At 39.2% G+C, this 17,757-nt stretch overlaps 1 protein-coding gene across 1 annotated transcript in view; it reads left to right on the forward strand.

The window, feature by feature from the left end:
- The window catches only part of LOC309835925 (uncharacterized protein), a gene marked incomplete at its 5' end in the record, with an annotated part of 502,005 nt that overhangs the window by 315,527 nt on the left and 168,721 nt on the right, over positions 1 to 17,757 (forward strand). Inside the window, one exon of the mRNA XM_082675641.1 lies at positions 13,886 to 13,991. Within this exon, the coding sequence (XP_082531767.1) occupies positions 13,886 to 13,890 (5 nt within the window). The 3' untranslated portion in view covers positions 13,891 to 13,991. The remainder of the gene's footprint in view (positions 1 to 13,885; positions 13,992 to 17,757) is intronic.

A 17,757-nucleotide genomic window follows, 5' to 3' on the forward strand; every position in this document is an offset into this window, starting at 1 on the left:
CAGCTCATGTATTTTAAACCAGGCTTATTGTATATTCTCTAGCCGGAGCCTTCTTCCCAGTAATCTAATCTCTGTGGGCAACATCACTTTGGATCCTTCTCTATTTCTGTCCTCTTAGTTAATTTATCATTCTTTTGGGCTTTTTGAAATGTCTGTTAGCATCTCCCCTTTTCGCCTTTTCTGCTAGTCTAGGCCCTCCTCAGTTTTGAGCTGGGTGAATGTAGCTGCCTATCGGGGGTGGTTCTGGCTTTAGTCTTGCCCCACTGCAGCCCATCCGTGAAGTGATTCTTCATCAACTACCACATCAAATCCAAGTCCTCTTGTTCTTTCAAAGCCCTCTGTAATTCAGCCCCAATATGCACATGTTTGGTGGTAGTTCCTCATACTATCCAACATGCCCTTTCTGTCCTGCAGAACACATATCATGCTTGTGTTTGACCCCCGTGGTACTCTTTCTTCCACTCCCAGCAACCTGTCAAAATCCTGACCGCTTTTCAAGCCTTAGCTTGAGATCTCTCCTCCATGAGTCTTTCTCAGATGTCTCGCTCACATCTCTGAACTTCTGTTCCCAGATAATTGGTACAATGATTAGGGTTAATGGTTTTGTGTGTGTTGGTTTTCCCTCTGCAGCCCTGCTGTGAAGACTCTGGAGGGAATGCTCATCTCTGCACATCTATAGCTGTCCCAGTGTCTGGCCCAGATCTGGCTCAGCAGGCCCATGGTAACTTCTATCAATGGCTTGTGAATAGGATGTGGCGGCCACCGAAGTCAGGGCCCTCTGCCTCTGAGCCTTCACTTACGCTCTTGCTGCTGGGAATGCTTTCTTCCTCTAGTACTTCCTGTACAGTCCTTGATGATCTGATGATCTTTCTTTCAAACCACAGCTCTCTTTCTCTTTTTCTTTCTCATGAAGATGTTTCCAGTGTATAATGATCTCTGCCCTTATGTCGCATGGCACAAATTGTCAACTGTTTTTCCGACGTAACCATATCCTGTTGATTATTGCTACATCAGTGCTTCTTGTTTGGTGAGCCATGAGCATTTCCTGCTTTGAGAATCCTGTGTCCTGTTCTCAGGCTGGAGTGGTTCCTTAGGTTCCCCCTTCCACTCGCAGGTCCTGGGGATCCCTCAGCCTTTCTCTTCTCTTTGCAATCACCCCCACCCACTTTATGTCTTGGGTTCTCCTCCTACTTGCTGAGGAGTCAGCCCCTGGTATCAGTGCAAACAAGCATACAGATCCTTTAAACTTTTAGGATCCAGCTAATAACTAAAGGGAATATGAAGTTGGGGGAAAATGCAAAGGTATGCACATGGGTACAGGAAATAAGCTACAAAATACAAGATATAATTACTATACTTATAACATCTTATTTATCATTTCTGGTATTTTTTGCTAGCTGGGGCCCAGAAATCCAGCTCATCTCTAACACTTCTTTTATAATTGAATAATTTAGTTACTTCCACAGTGGTTGACTATGTATCAGGCACTGGACTAGGAGCTAGGGATGAATAAGAAAACAACATGAATAAGAAACAGTTCCTGCCGTTAACCTGTCAATATGCTCAAGTCCTTGTATTGGAAAAATACCCAGATGCTCCTTAAACCCCCTCATTTCTTCAGAATCTCCAACCTAGGTCTTAAAGTCCTATTTTTCCATGAAGCTCTTTAGTCCTGAAAGTATAATTAGAGGGGGAACAGTAGGCTCTAACTAGAATCCTACAGTTGCAACTTCAACATAACTAGAAAATGATGAGACTGGCACTTTAATAAGAATAGTAGAGGCTGTGCATGGACATGAGGTTTGTCATTCTAAGTAATTCTCTTGGGATGCTAGACATTTATTTCATTGATGTTGCTGTTGTTAAAAACACTTTTAGCATCTCTTTATTGTTTTAGTATGATCACCATTTAGGCAAATTACGCCCAGCACATTTTAGCTGCACCTAATTTTGTGCCCTAAATAGTAGACCCTAGTTCAATCGTAAACATTATTCTTAAGGCTCAGCCTAGAGTAACTTTTGCCTGGTTCCAAAACATATGCATACACACCTCCCAGATGGGAAAGGTTTGGCACTTTAGGGTAGATCTCCCCTCCAATGTGCTTCTGGTTCTAAAAACAGACCCTCAAATGGAGTTTTCAGTAGGTCCTGAGCAAGGGCAGAATGATTAAAATTTGTGTAAATCTTCCCAAAGGGACCATTTTGATTGACAACCCCATGTTAGGATGGGTTACCTGGAAACAGACTTCTGAGATGAAAAGTTGCTTTCAGAATGTATACTGGGGAATACTTTTGGGAAATACAGTCTTAGAAAATGAGAAAAGTAGGGTTGGGTAGAGAGGAGAAACTGACCCTCAAAGTAATTGTTACATGGAAATAAGAATTTAGGATTCTGAAAAACCACAATTATTCTATTCCAATAAGTCATATGTTCTGAATATCACTCTAATTGTACAAAAGACCAAGACAATTTAGTAAGGAATGCTGCTCCATTAATACAATATAAACAGATAATCTCCCAGTAGCTTCTCATTGGATATCTGTAGGCCTACTACCACAGATTGAATTATGCCATTTAATAAAATGGCCAAAAAAGGACATCCAGTTAGGGACTCCCAATGTAATTTGCATTTCTTAAATAGACTGTAATTGTATTATAATTACAGAAATTATTTCCTAGTTTCCCTACTTAATTCAAATTGGCCCAGTTTCATTGTTTGAAGTATATTTTGATTAACATTGAATCTACACTAGCAGGTTTATGTGGAGAAAGGAGAAAGGAATCCATGCTGATCAATTCAATCAGACTCAATTAATGCCTGAAGAGTCAGGGGCAGCTGAATTCCTGCCTTGGAGTTAGCATTTCAGTAAAATTCTTAGCCTTGACTGATGCCTGCTACTTCTCTGTCCAGACAGTAGCTGAATGAATAGATGAATAAATGAATGAGTGTACATTGTTTTACTAGTACCAATTTAATTCTCAAATAAGAAAGAGCACCATGAAAGGTCAGCCTGCATTTTTAGGCTGTACAGGTAGGATGTTCTGTTAGAACCTGACTGGCTGAAAGAGCATAGAGGAGCCTTAGTCCCTAAATCTGGTAAATCAGTGTTCTGTCTGGATTGCAGGCCCTTTCACCACCTACAAATTCTTTTTCACGTCCCTTTCCAGCTAGGTATCCTGTGCTTCCACATACCTGCATACACCTCTCTTGCAACATTTAGGCATCTGTGTGCCTGTTTATCTCCCTACTGGATTATAAAGTACTCAATGGAAGCAGCATCCAACTTCCGTAATTAGGTAATAGGAATTTTAATATCCTCACTTTGTAGATGAGAAGGAAACACTACAACTTGCTCAGAGTCTCATAGCTCCTCAGAGATGGAGCCAGGATTTAAACTCAGGACAGCGTAACTCTCCTTATCCCTGTCTGTGAAGGGCTCTGCCCTAACCATGTCTGTATCTCCATTGATGAGAGAGCACCTAACCCATAATGAACTGATAACAGATAGTTTTCAGCTCTCCAGGTAATTGAGTGGCCACTATAATAGACTCGTCCACATCAAGGAATGTAATTGACTGTAAACTAAACAGGGTTTCCTGTCTGAGTAAAGCTATATCCCACACAGACAATCCAGCAATATCCTCTGTCCCTTGTTCTAACTTCTGATACATAGGGACTATTATTGACTGTCAGGAAGTGCCCTTCCAAGCTGTAATGGGATCCCTCTCTTCTTTTTCCCTAGAGTTGGAAATTTCAGTGGAGAGACCTCCTTTGGGAGAAGGGGGCCGGGGAAAATGCAACTATTTATCTAGCACCTGAGTTCCACTTGGCCTTTCAAATCATTCATTTACCTTTTTTTTAAATCTCCTTTCCCCATTGGGATGATAACCAATCACCATCATGCCAAGAATAATCCCTGACACATTGCTGGGAGAGCACATGAATAGGGAATGTTCTCTGGTATAGACTTTGCTGTCAGGGCTCCTGATCTGATAATGAGTGGAGAGGCTGGTGGGGCTGAGTCCAAGATGAATAAAAGCACCAGAATCCTGAGGAACAAGTTGTTATACAAACTGTTCGTACCCTAAAGGATTCCCAAATCTACCTGCTCTTACCAGAGTTACTGAGGACACTTGCACGGAATACTTCAAGGCTTGGGTGGACCCACCTGGGTAGAGCAGTCAACTGGTCTACTATGGTGTGAAAGTATTCCAAGATAAAGAGATAGCAGCCAATTGATTTCTCATTGGAACTAGATCCATTGGGCTGCAGATCACATTGGTGCAATGGTTTTTCAGCCAGTTTGCTACAGGACATGCTGAAATTCTTAGTTTAGTTTTTTATTTCATTATCATTGCATTTTATGTTGCTTAGGCAGCAGAACTTCATGACAGTGTCCTGACTGGCTTTGTAAGGCTGATGGAAATCTTTACCTATCAGTTGGTTTCTCTGGCACAGGCTGCCACATAACCATGCACAACCCCAATCTGTTTGCACTGCCCCACATCGTGTCTGTCACAATGTCTAAATTCTTTGCCTACTCTGTGCGTGGAAGAGAATGAGGGCTGAACTGGGATGAAGAATGCATTACAAAACCCAGAAATTAGCAAATAGTATTTCCTGAATGAAAATTTCCAAGACTTTTTAATATTTCTAGACTTTTAAGTTGAAGGTAACTCCCTGATGTATAAAAGCATATCCTGACACTAACTTATAAATATTTTGTACATTATGGTACAAAATAGGGCCCTAGCAAAGATCACTCCCTGGAGAAAGAAATACATATTTAGATCAAAGACATCAATGGAAACAAAAAACTTCAACAAAGATATTGTATCAGTTTCCAATGGCTGCTATAACAAATTATCACAAATTTAGTGACTTAAAACAACAGAAATTTATTATTTTACAGTTCTGAAGATTAGAATTCTTAAATAGAACTTGTGGGTCCTATTTCAAGTTATTGCTAGAGATACATTCCTTCTGAAGGCTCTATGAGACAATCCATTCCTTGCCTTTCCTAGCTTCAAGAGGCAGACCACATTCCTCGGCTCATGGCTATATCCCTTTGACCTGTACTTCTATCATCATCATCATCACATCTCCTTCTCTATCTGTACCCCTCCTGCTTTCCTTGTGATCACCCAGATAATTTAAAATAATCTATCTGAAGATCTTTAATTTAACTACATCTGCAAAATCCCTTTTGCCACTATATGGTGACATATTTATATAGGTTCTGGGGATTAGGACATGGATGTCTTTAGGGGGTCATTTTTTCTATCCACCATGGATACTATTGCTTCTGGTGTTGAATAAAAATTTTATTTGGGTAGATAAGAAATATGACCTTGTGCATTCCCAAAAGACAGAATGAAGATCATTAGTAAATCGCTCAGTCATTTCACCCTGCTTCCCGCTCTTCATCTTGTCACCTCTTGTCCAGCATCTTCAGCTGCTGATGATATATTGACATTTTATTTGTGCACTTGCTTATCTTTCTCTCTTTCCTTAGCTGTGAACAATAATCAAGCACTATACCGTGCACATGTCCACTGTGAATGCACAGGCCCTAACAAGACATCATTACAGGGGCAAAAGTGAACTCTCTTCTATATACATAACGGTTTGATGCATGTCTTTGAGCTGTTCTGCAGAAATAAAGACACCCCCACCAGATGGAGGATAGTGAGTACATGCTGACCACAAGTACGTAGACCGCAGACTGGTTAGAACCAGAAGGTTGATGATTAAGATTTCCAAGACATCACCACCAACAAATCAGAAGAAAGTCCATGAGCTGCAACCCTCACCCCAAATATTGCTTTTCAAAACACTTCCCTAAAAGCCCTTGTGGCCTTTGGGTCTTTTGAGCATTACCTGCCTGTTTTCCTTGCTTGCAATAAATGCTGTACTTGCCTTCACCATTTGAAAAAAAAGTGAACTCCCTTCTGAAGCACTTTGCTGGTAGCATGTGTAGTAGCCGAGTGCTCATCCAGCTTGGGAGTTCTCCAGTCTTGGAACTTGTTTAGGTTGGACATAGTTGCCTTTCATCCTTAGGGTCTCCCTGAGAACACTATCTGGTTAGGTTAGAGTTTCTGGAATTTCCTGACTATATTGTATTATAGTGAGTCTTCCATTCCTGGAATATATAAATCTTGTCTATATCTCCACTCGTTTTGTTTCACAGCTCTAGGCAGAATAGAAGCTGGCTACAATCTCAAATATTTTTTTTAATATAAACAAATATTACAGTTCTAGTTATACTGATGACACAAAAATATAAAAATCAACACATACATATATATGAGAGTGTTCTATCTATGTAATTGTGCATTTCAGTAAGACTGAATGAGTCATAGGAATTATCAGAAAAAAGCACAAATACGAATCTTTAATCTTCTAAAAGATTTTTATGTTTTCCCTTAAGGGAACACTGAGTTTGCTTTTGCTAAGTAGCATTTAATTTTCTTTTTATTTTAGATTATACCAGATTTATATAGTTTACAGATTTCAAGATATTTATTATTTTTTCTGCATGCATGGAAGTGATATAGTGGTACCAATATTTTAATTGATGATATAGAGTTAATCACATTTTTGTTTCAGCAACAAAACTATTAATTTCTACAGGGGTTCCTCATTCAAAACGATTATATTAGGGTATTAGCATAAAATTAATTCCAAAACTAGTTTCCAAAAGACTAAATATGAATTTTTCCCTTTCTCAATTTTTAGAGCTCTCTGAATGTTCATGGTTTAAAGTAGCAAGAAATGAAACACAGTCTGATGCATTCTCTATTATTCAAGGGTCTTTCCTCAAGTAGAAGCTTCAGACACTTTGTGACTTTGTGCTAAAGAACTTGGAACTATTCTTTGGTTTTCCCATTTATAAAGCGAAGAGCATTGTTTTTATTTATTTTTTAAAATAATAATTTGGGCAAGTTCATGAGGAGAAAATTGTAGTAGTAGTCAGCTGTTTAAACATGCTTTAGAAAAATGAAAGATTAATTGAGAAATGGATTTACTGTGTCCACCAACAGACTCATTGAAAACTAAGACAGTTCTGGAGTGTGGTCTAGGGTAGAAGACGAGTCACCAGCAAATAATTGAGAACGCTCTGTGGTTTGTTCTCTGGCGGCATAGAGGCCAAAATGCCTCATGTTGTCTGGGAGAGCTAAGGAAAGCTTCACGGAAGTGGTATTTCAAATGTCTTTGGGTCTTTTTATTTTTTCAGATAGGGATGTTACTGGGGGAGGGCACTGTGGATTGACAAGTCAGCCAGAGGGGCGAGTGGGACATTTTTTCTCGTATAGATCATAAAACTGTTACAGGCATGCTGAAGAAGTGATACAGGACTCTAAATATATACACATGTTTTGAGAGTATCATTCTGCTAAAAGTGGAACAGCTGATAAGCTTATGCCAGTTTTTGCTGGCAGGTTCATAATTTATAGGCAGTGAAGAAAGAGAAATGTTAGTGAGATAGCTTGTTCAATTTGAAAAGTCTTCTGACTGCAGAAGAAATTTATCAGATGATATGATGTCTGCAGTTTTGCTCAGTAATAAACCACAGACTCAAGTGTCAACTGAACCCGGATTCAAATCCAAGCTACACAGTTTACCAGCTGAATTACCTTGAACAAGTTACTTAACTTCTTTGAGTCACCAATTTTTCATTTGTATAATAAGGAAAATATTAATTTACACCACATAGGATGGTGGTCAGGCTTAAACAAGATAGTGCTTATAAAGTGCTTAGTTCATAGTAGGCACACAAAAGTTTGTTGTTATTATGATTAAAAATAACTTTAGAAAGGGATAAATAAATGAAACCTGCATAGACACTTCTTGCTACACTGTATCCCTCAAGAACATTACCTAATCTTACAACCTAGATGCCTGGCATAAAAAGGAAGAACTGTCTTTGAGGAATCAGAATCAATTATGTGTTAACAAGACTAACACGTATTTGGAGTTTTAACCCTTCTGCCATGAGTTAATCTGGAAGCTCTGCTAATAAAATTTAAGATTTTCTTCTTCTTTTAATACTTGCTGTGGATGGCATCTAGATTTACATTAAGTAGGCAATCAAAATCTTCCGCTTTTATTACAAAAGCTTGTGTAGCAGAGAGAGACAGTTTAAATGCATAAGGAACGAGGTAGAATAATGATTGGGGGCATATATTCTGATAATTACTACTTCCTTTCCCTAAGCTCCCCTGCGATAAATGTGCTGTCTTTTAAAACTTCGTTAACAGGAGATAACAAATTTTAATGGGGTACAATAATTTTACCTTAATTATAGCAATGCATTCCCAGTATCTGTTCTTCCTGAGTTATTTTCCCTGAAATATCCTCATGATTCAGAAAAGTTCTTATAGCGTTGGTACCAAATGCTTTTATATTTTAATTCTCATGTTAGAGATTATTAAAGCTTTAGTACTGCAAGTGAAACAACAGATAATTTTGTTCTTAAGCAAAACCAAATTCTTTTTATCAACTTTTAAAATTTTAATAGGAATTAAGGTTTTCTTTGCAGTGCATGTGGCTTAGTGGATAATGCACTAAGAAAGTCTGGCAACCAGGGCTTAACCAGATCTAAGTGCCTAAAGTGCCTGGGCTATGATTCAAGAAAGCATTTGGACCATTTTAACATTTTATGAAAAATCACATCAACAGTGAATAGGCTTTAATGCTGAAAATGGCACTTGTCCAATTCAGAGACCACCATGGACAAAATCCTGGCCTTTCATTCACTGGTCTGGCGTCTAATCTTTGTAACATTGATTTTTTGTTTGTTTGTTTCTTTTCCTGAACGTGTTTCATGTTCAGTGATGTTTTTAAACCTCTGAATTTGAGAAATGATAATCTACTGAAGCAACTAAGTAAACAGATTATGCAAGTTTATGCAAAATCCATTTCCGAAGTTTAAGAAAGAGCCAGAAAACTTTCCTAGAACAGTCTTGGGTTTAGAAGGAACTTCTAAGGAGGAAAACAGAAAGTTCCCCCCAAGAGAAATTGTCCTTTAAAACTGTCAAGAATAAACAAACAACAGTTATTCTCTGGTTCTCGGCTCCTCAAACACTAATAGTTCTGCAGATTGGTCCTGTGAGATATGAGAAGCCTCTGCACTTTCTCTAAGTAAGAAGTTTTGGATTTAACTTCATACTTGTAATTTTTTTCCTGTCTCCTCATGTTATCAATTATACCAGGAGGCATTTTTCAGCTTCTGTTTAATTGATTTCCACATTATTCTGTAGAGACTGTCACTGGTCATCAATTTCTCCAGAGTTTAATTAAAAAAAAAAAAAATATTTTTGCAATTTTCAAGGGGAGATGAATAGGACAGGATAACATTTTAAAATATGTTATAATGAATCCTTACTTAATATTACTTTATATCCCGCTGATAACAAGAGTTGAAGACGTGATATTTCTGTCTTTTTGGGTGTGTATCACTCCAATGTACTAGCTCAAGGAAATGGTTCATTAAGATAATTAAAAAAAAAAAAAAAAGAATTAGCGTCATTTAGCTGTTTTTCAGCCAGTTCATTGGCCCTCAGGCATTTTACCTGTGGAGGAATTATGCGGCAAATTGCTTTAGAATCGTCCTGCCAGAGTCAGAAACTGCCTTGTCTCCACTCCCTTCCCTCTCAGCCAGTCTGATGAGCCCTGGTCTCCTGTGACCTCAAGGGCATCCATTCTCTGAAACCATTTTCTGCCTCTGCCGGGAAATATGATATGGAGGGAGTTCCAGTATATTATGTTGGAAAGGGCAAGGGATTTGCAGTTAGATAAGTTGGAATTTCCTTGATTTTCTTGTGGTTAAAATGAGTGTCCAGGAGGAAAAATGTTTCCACTACCCTCTTAGTTTGGTACTTGGGGACTGCAAATTAAACAAACAAAAGACAGATAAACAGGAGAAAAAGCACAAAACTTTATTTTTACAGTCAGAGAAGCTCACAGAAAAAAAAAGTGAAACTCAAAGAAATGGTTAGACTCAGGGGCTTATATATCCTTTTAACAAAAGAAAGGGGGTTTGGGCTTAAAGGGTGGATGAATTGTGGGGAAGTGACTGGGAAATATATGGGGGAGTTAAGGGAAAACAGGGCTTATTTTAGTGAGGTGTGTTGATGCAAACTCATTTTGATGACAACTGCCCCTTCTTCAACGATAATGGTTTTGCTCTACTCTTATTGGGGAGGGTGGGTGTGAGGGGAGGGGGCCTGAAGTGGAAGGTACCTTCCTCAAAGGGAAATTATGCCCTGCTTTTAGGCAGGTGAGAGGAGGGCAGAGAACACTTCCTGCATCTGTTGATTCTCAATTGCCGTCAGCTCAAAATAATCCTTATGCCAAAGTGGCATATTTTGGGGGGGACATATTCGATCCCTATCATGAGAATAATTGTAGGTGACTCTTCAATAGATGTCAAATTCCTTCTCATTCAACCTTCATCTTCACTGCTCCATTCACTTCTCCTCCCCACATCTTTTCATTCTTGGCTCAGATAGCTTTTCCCCAATGTCCTTGTCTTGGTTCCTCATTTCTGTGATCTGATTTTCCTGACATTGAATCCTACCCTTCTTACTCTACTTGTATCCACAGATAAACTTGACTTTCTCTTCCTTAACTGGCTTTGCTGGGCTTGATGTGTAGTCTCAGACCACGCCTGATCAACCGGACTCCTAGGCCTGACACTGCACCCGCCCGCTTCTCCAACTGTCATTCAGTGTAGATTACAAAGTTGAGGTCCCAGGGATGCATCTTGTCAAAGCATCTTCATCTATGATGATATTATCACCTGATGAGAGCTTCTCAGTGAAAGGAAACTAACAAAAAAGAAATCTATCTAGTATTTTATTTTTCATGTTGAGTTACTTTTGAAAATTATGTGACATGTAATATGTTATCACTTTTTGTCACCAGTATCAGTTTTTTCTTTCTAGACAAATAGCTTTCCATGCATTAAATCATGTTCAGTTCTCTCTTATTTCTCTCTAATTAGTTCTGACCAAGCCCTCTCAAATTTTCTTCCAAATATTTCTTTAGACATTTCTTTTCTGTCCCTGACCATTGCCACCTAGCCTTATATCTGAATATTGCTTTGAGTATTTACCTATTTGATTTTTTTCTCTCTCTCCATTCCAATTTGCCAAATTGATCTTAATATACTACTTTGGCATTTTGCTCTTCTACTCGGATACTTTCAATGGCTCCTTATGGTGTAAGAGATAAAACCAAACTTGTTAATTTTTATTTAAAATATTCCACAGCCTGACCCCTTTCTTTCTATCCCTGTTCTTATCACACACTGTGCATTCAGAAGAACCCTTTAACAAGGACTGATCAGTCTTCTCTCACCACAGTTCATAAAAACACTACATGGCGCCTGGCCTTTGCATCTCATGACATTTCTGCCAGTTAATTTCCATTCTTCCTTCAAACCTTAAATGTTTGCTGACCACTCTTTCCGGTTGGTCTGGAACATACATAGTTTATGCCCATTGCCTCAGCATACTTAGTAAGAATACCCTCTTTGTCATTCAGAAGTGTACCAGCTTGGAAGAGAAATGAGATGGTCACTCTGCGTATGAATCTTTCCTTTCCTATCCCAACTACAGTGATTATTTTCCTCCCCTGAAATCCATTGGGACTTTTCTGACTAAAGCCCTGCTTTAGCACATAGAACACACCATAATAATAACGCGGCTACGGTATGCTAGAGGCTTTAATATACTATCTTTAATCTATAATCGATTAAATCTATTTTTCAGATAAGAAACAAACATAGAGCAGTTTTCCATGACTTGCCTGTGGTCTCAGAGACAGTACTAGAAGAGCTTTGGTTTACACTTGTGCTTGATCTACTATACAGAGTTGCCGGCTCATCCTGGCTTTCCCTGGACTGTCCCAGTTTTAGGACTGAAAAAAAATCCCACATTCGGGGAAACCCCTTGATCCCTAGCAAATGGGGTAGTTGTTCTTCCTACCACTACATTTTCAAGACCTCAGCCACCTTGAATATACAAGAGACATTCCTATCGTGACTCCCCAGCTGTCTTAGAAATAAGCCCTTGATTTCAGAGTTCAAGGCCTTTTCTCCGTGTCTTCTTCCAAGCCTAGCACAGTTCTCTACTGAAATGTCACGTTGCTTTCTCCCCTGCCTTGGTTCATGAGTGTATTTGGCTTTTACAGTGACATTATAATTATCTTTGAGAAAGAAATTTTGTCTTTTTTGCTTCGTGTCCCTGTGCTGCCAGCTCTGTGCTTGGCCTGCAAGTGATCAACGCATGCTTGCTTGCTGAGTAGGAAAGCTTGATGGCCTCTTTTTCTGAACGTATAGGTTTAAATGGCAACCTGTTAAATCCTGCTTCAGTGTTATGAACAGTCCTTTCCCTGGAACACTTTAAATCTCTCCAGAAACATCTTTCAGCACAAATAGGGCACTGCCACTTGACACAGCTACCAAGGACACAGAAGTACCTTTGAGTATCGCCCCTTTCCTGTCCTCTTGTTTAAATGCCTGTAACAATTCTGTTCCCCTTAGCTTCCTGGTGTTCACCCCATGAGAAATTACCCTTTAGGTATCCTCCTAACCTCAACACTCGTGAGAATGGAAAGAGATAGTGAATTACTGCACAGGCTTAAATTGGAGAATTTATGAAGAATTTCTAACCCAAAGGAGGACTTAATTTATTTCCTTTTTTTTTTTTTGGTAAGCCTCCTTTGATGGTATTTGTTTTCTGTGTTGAGGGCTGCTTTAGAATGAATCCCTTCCTTCTAAAATGATACATCTCAGCTACCTCCTTTCTCCCTTAAGTCAAATCCAGGGACAAGTACAGTTGCTGTCTTTCATAAAGCCTCAAGCTGAGGGGAGTTTCTCTGGTCTGGTTCTGGAACTGCAGTTCTTTCTGACCTTTCTTTTTTGTTTTTAATTTTTATTTTAGATTGGAGCATTGTTGATTTACAATGTTATGTTAATTTCAGGTGTACAGCAAAGTGATTCAGTTATACATGCACATGTATCTATACTTCTTCAGATTTTTTCCCGTATAAGTTGTTACAGAATATTCAGTAGAGGTCCCTGTGCTATGCAGTAGGCCCTTGTTGATCATCTGTTTTATACATAGTAGTGTGTACATGTTAATCCCAACCTCCTCATTTATTCCTCCCCCCCAACCTTGGAACTGCAGTTTATGCCTCCTTCTTTAGGCCCCATCTTTGCTCTGCCTGTTGCAGCAGTGCAGCGAAGTGTGGGAGGGATGTGTGTGGGTCAGCATTAGAAGTGCCATTAACTTGTTGGGAACTTTTTCTTCTTTTTTAGTTTCATTACTGTGTCCACGAGGGTTTCAGATTTGTAAACCAACCCACCCATCTACACCTCATCAGAAATTACTGATATGAGCTTGCTGATTTTTTTTCCCCGTGATTATATTTTATATATTTTTAAGCTCATCAAAAGAAAACACCATTGCTGAAAGACGGTGCAGTCAGCAATTGTCTTATTATACAAACTCTGCCTATACGTTGAAGTAATCCTCTCTGTCTCTTCAAATGGAGGTGGACAAGACTATTAACTTGCTGTTGTCCTTATGTCCCTTCACCTGTCCTTTTAAAATTTTTATTAGGCGCTTTAGTGTGTGGGTTGAAATCGGTAGAAGACAAGCTATTAAAAATTATTGGTCGGCTGTGGCTCCTCACTGAATACTAAGGCAGCTTGGCAGATCAGAACATGACTCAGGTGTTAGGCCTGATAGAAGCAATGGTCTAGGCAGATAGACACTATAATCCATCAGAAGATGTGGCCAGCGTGCTGCTTTGGGTTTCTTTTGGCAGCTGTTGCTCACTGTTAACATTATTCTGGTTTTTGCTTTTATTAGTGTGAGGAGACGGAGTGGGGAGCATTAACTGTTGGAAGGATCTCTTTGATGGATGCCTTACATCGGGAACTAGCTATCAGAGCAACTGGGGAGAAATGGAAAACAGGTGAGTGGAATATTGCTTATTACTGCTCTGGATTAAGAGCCTGGGAGAAATGGGCAGTTTTGCTGGGTGCTGTGTGCCTTGTGTTCTAGACGGACTGGTAGACAACCTGTTAATGCAAACTATATGGGGAAGATGGTCAACTGAGAAGCTTGGGGCAACGGTAGGGCTGTGTAGGCAGAAAAGTTATTTTCTCAGGTTAATGAAGAAAAAAAGTGCAGAGGGAGGCTGATTCTGTGGGCACATACTTGAAGCTGGACGATTCTGGATGGAGAATTAGTTCTAAGACAGGGATGGGGTCACCAAGAAGATTTGGATGAGACTGAAAATACCCAGAAGTCAGAAGAATTTGGCTTTAAATCGAAATTCCTTTACGTACCATTTTTATTCCTTGTAAAATAACTCGAGATACACAAGTCAGTGTGTCAGATCTTATTACTAATGAGCAAAAGAAATAGACAAGATCCAAGAATGCACCCCTAAGTTTTTCTGGTTATGAAAGTTCAAGAGTGAAATGGTATCTCTTGGCTCCCCATGGATAAAGTGAGGAATTTATGGCCTGTCATTGCATCTGCACCCCAGGAACTCCCAGTCTCTGCTAACCTCATCTCGGGTGTGGGACCAAAGATTACATTTTGTACCGTGTTTCTTCCTTGGGAAGAATTTTTTATGTTTACATTTTGCTTTACAACATGTAACCACATTTCCAAAGTTATTGAGATTTAACTCTGTTTAACTAGTTCATAGGTTACATGACATTCCCCATTTGGAGATTCTTAAATTTTTGTTTGCTTTTTGGTCAAATGAATTACATTAAGAAGTTTTTCTTAGGAAGTTGTGTGACAGAGACTGTTCTTATACACGAACAGCGATTCGGCTGAGCACGAGATTCTGGGCTCCGGACGTTATCCTCACGATGGTTTTATACGTATTGCTCTGTCTTCATCCAGCCTTTCATGTAGCAGATGAGACCTCTGAGGCCCATCTAACTGTTTACTGTTTGCATACTTTTGTCAATGCGTATGGTGGTTCTGTTTTCTCTCTTAAGTATAAACGTTACTATACGGTGTAAATAACTATTTTCTCTTCTAGCACAAATAACGGAGGATGGCTATAAGGCATTGGGAATAAACCAGGGTTACAGAAAAGTGTAGAAACTTATACTATGAAAAGGAAGGAAGGACTCATGGAGACTGAGGGTCACACATCATAACCAGGTAGAAGAAGCCCCTGTACTAAGTTGTACAATGATAGACTAGCCAAGTGTCCCAAGAAGAAAGCTGAGCACCTAGAACAGCTCTTGCAAGATAAATCTGCCGGATGATCCTGTTGATTATAATGAGAAAGAGATGTTACATGATGAGAAATAACAATACACAATAAAGTAATTATAAAACTAAGGACAGATATCTTATAACAAAGAAGAGAGGGACATTTAGGTAGAAGGGGGAAGTTCCAGGGAGGGAGTTGGCGGTGGAAATGGGGTAGGGGAAGAAGGAACTGTATTTCTGTTGGTACATATGTCAGATTTTCTGCCTCATCATTGAGTCTCTGGCAAATCAGTTGAGAGGCAAGAGATTTTGGGTGGAAGCTGTTCTGCTAGTTGTCAGGCTAGAGGGAGCACCACATATGAGTTAACTGAAAAGTGCTCTTTCCGGTAAATTTTCAGCCCTTTCAGTAGTAAACTTCATGATGCCTCATCACTAGCCGAAGCACGATTTGGAGACAGGTCAACATCTTGTGGTATTTTTCTTTTATCCTTTCATTTAAAACATCACAAGATAAATCTAAATGCATCATCAATTGGCAAATTCTTTCAATCTGCCCATCTAATTTTAAAAATTTCAACTGAGAAATATTTTCTTCAGTTATGTCTCTGATTACTGTTTATTTTTTCTATCTTCTTTGATTTCTACATTTACCATATTCTCTCCCATTCCATTCATTTATTTGCCTTTTCTCTTACTTTATGGGAGAATATCTTGGATTGTTTTTCTAGCATCCAAACTTAAATTATATTAGAATCCTTTCTTATTTCTTATCTTGGTATATATATTATATATACATATTTTCCGTATCCTGTTATATGTAGTATTTCTCTTTATGATTTTCTGTTCATTTTTCATGGAATCAGATATTTTTGCACTGAGGACATATAATAGTCTTCAAAATTGTATTATTTTCCTTAATAAATTATTCTCAAAAATGTATTATCACTGAGTCTTCTAGTGCCTGTATTAATCAGAATAAGCTAAGCTATACTTGTAATAACAAACAACTCCCCGTTTTGCGGGGCTCATAACAAAGTTCACTTCTCGTTTCTGTGGCTTAACCATAAAGTTTACTTCTCGCTCATGTAAAGTTCACTGCAGACGGGGGCTCTCTCCAGGTGCTTGTCCTGGTGACTCAGTAATACAGGGTACTTTGATCTCCTGGCTCCGTTTTATGGACTCCGCTCTCTCCATGGAGGGGGAAGTTTAGCTCACAGAGAACTCAGACCTACTCCTGTGCCACTTCTGCTCGCAGCCCCATTGGCCAGGACTGTGACTCTGCCTGACTGCAAGGCCAGACAGGAAGTGTGATCTTCCTGTGTGCCTGGGAAGAAGAGGAGAACTGGGTACTGGTGATCAAGAGCAATGTCCACCACAGCCATTGCAAAAACAGGACTGAGTCCAGATAAGTTTGGAAAACACCAGGTTGACCAAAATATTCTGCAGATCTCCTCGGTACCTTTTCTCTGCTGATGTTGTGAATGACCAGAGTAAAGATATTGCAGGCCATCTGTCTCTCCTTTACTCGTATAAATCTTTCTCGTGCAGGGACCACAGCTCTGCAGAGCACTCTTGGGAGGTGCTGTGTCTTCTCTCTTTCTCTCTCTCTCGCTCTCTCGCTCTCTTGCTTTTGCTCACTCTATGTGAGGATCAGGTGTTCCTGCACAGTGTTTTGACTGTGGTATCTTAAGGTGGGCAAAAGAAACGATGTTTTTCCCTAAAGATATCTGTCTTGGTCTAGGCGTGCCTCAGGTTAAATAAGCACTGCCCGATGCCCAAATCCAGGTGCCTGCTGTCCACAGCTGGGTGTAAAGCAGATTGGCACCACACCTCAGAGTCAAGTTCAAGAAACTGTCTTCAAAACACCCAGCCTACCTTTCTTGTGTCCTTCATGATTTAACAGCATCTCTTTCAGTTCAGATATTCTTTTCTCCACAAGTAAAACCTGGAGGAATTGGACTTCAGCTCATTCCTACTGATACTATTTTCAGCTCTCCTAATGTCTTACTGTAACAAAAGTTTGGCAGTTCTCAGAGATCATTTGCCATGGACTTTGAATTAAAAATTAAATATTTTTCTGTTTGCCTTTGTCAGTTCCTTTGGAATAAATCACTATATCCTGATGCTTTCCAGATACTTTGTTTATATCTCACTTGTAGCCATTATGTCTTGACTTTAATGATACCTTTTTATGATATAACAGACATTTCAACAGAATTTGAACTCCTTAAGGACAATGGTATTTGTTCTTGTGGCTTGGTAAATATCTGCTGACTTCTGGGAGTTAGCTCTTATACGCAGTATCCTGGCATAGGCAGGATCATCTCAGGTCTTTTAATTTGGTGACTAGTCTCTCTTCATTGTTATGACATCTTTAATTTGAAAATGTTAAAGGAAGTGAACTGTGAACCAAAGTCTATTTTAGTTTTAAAAATTATACAAATACTTTTTGGTAAAATGTATTGTACTTTGAGATATATATAATATGAGCTATATAT

This window comes from Grampus griseus, assembly GCF_964374135.1.
Source record: "Grampus griseus genome assembly, chromosome: 18".
NCBI lineage: Eukaryota > Metazoa > Chordata > Mammalia > Artiodactyla > Delphinidae > Grampus > Grampus griseus.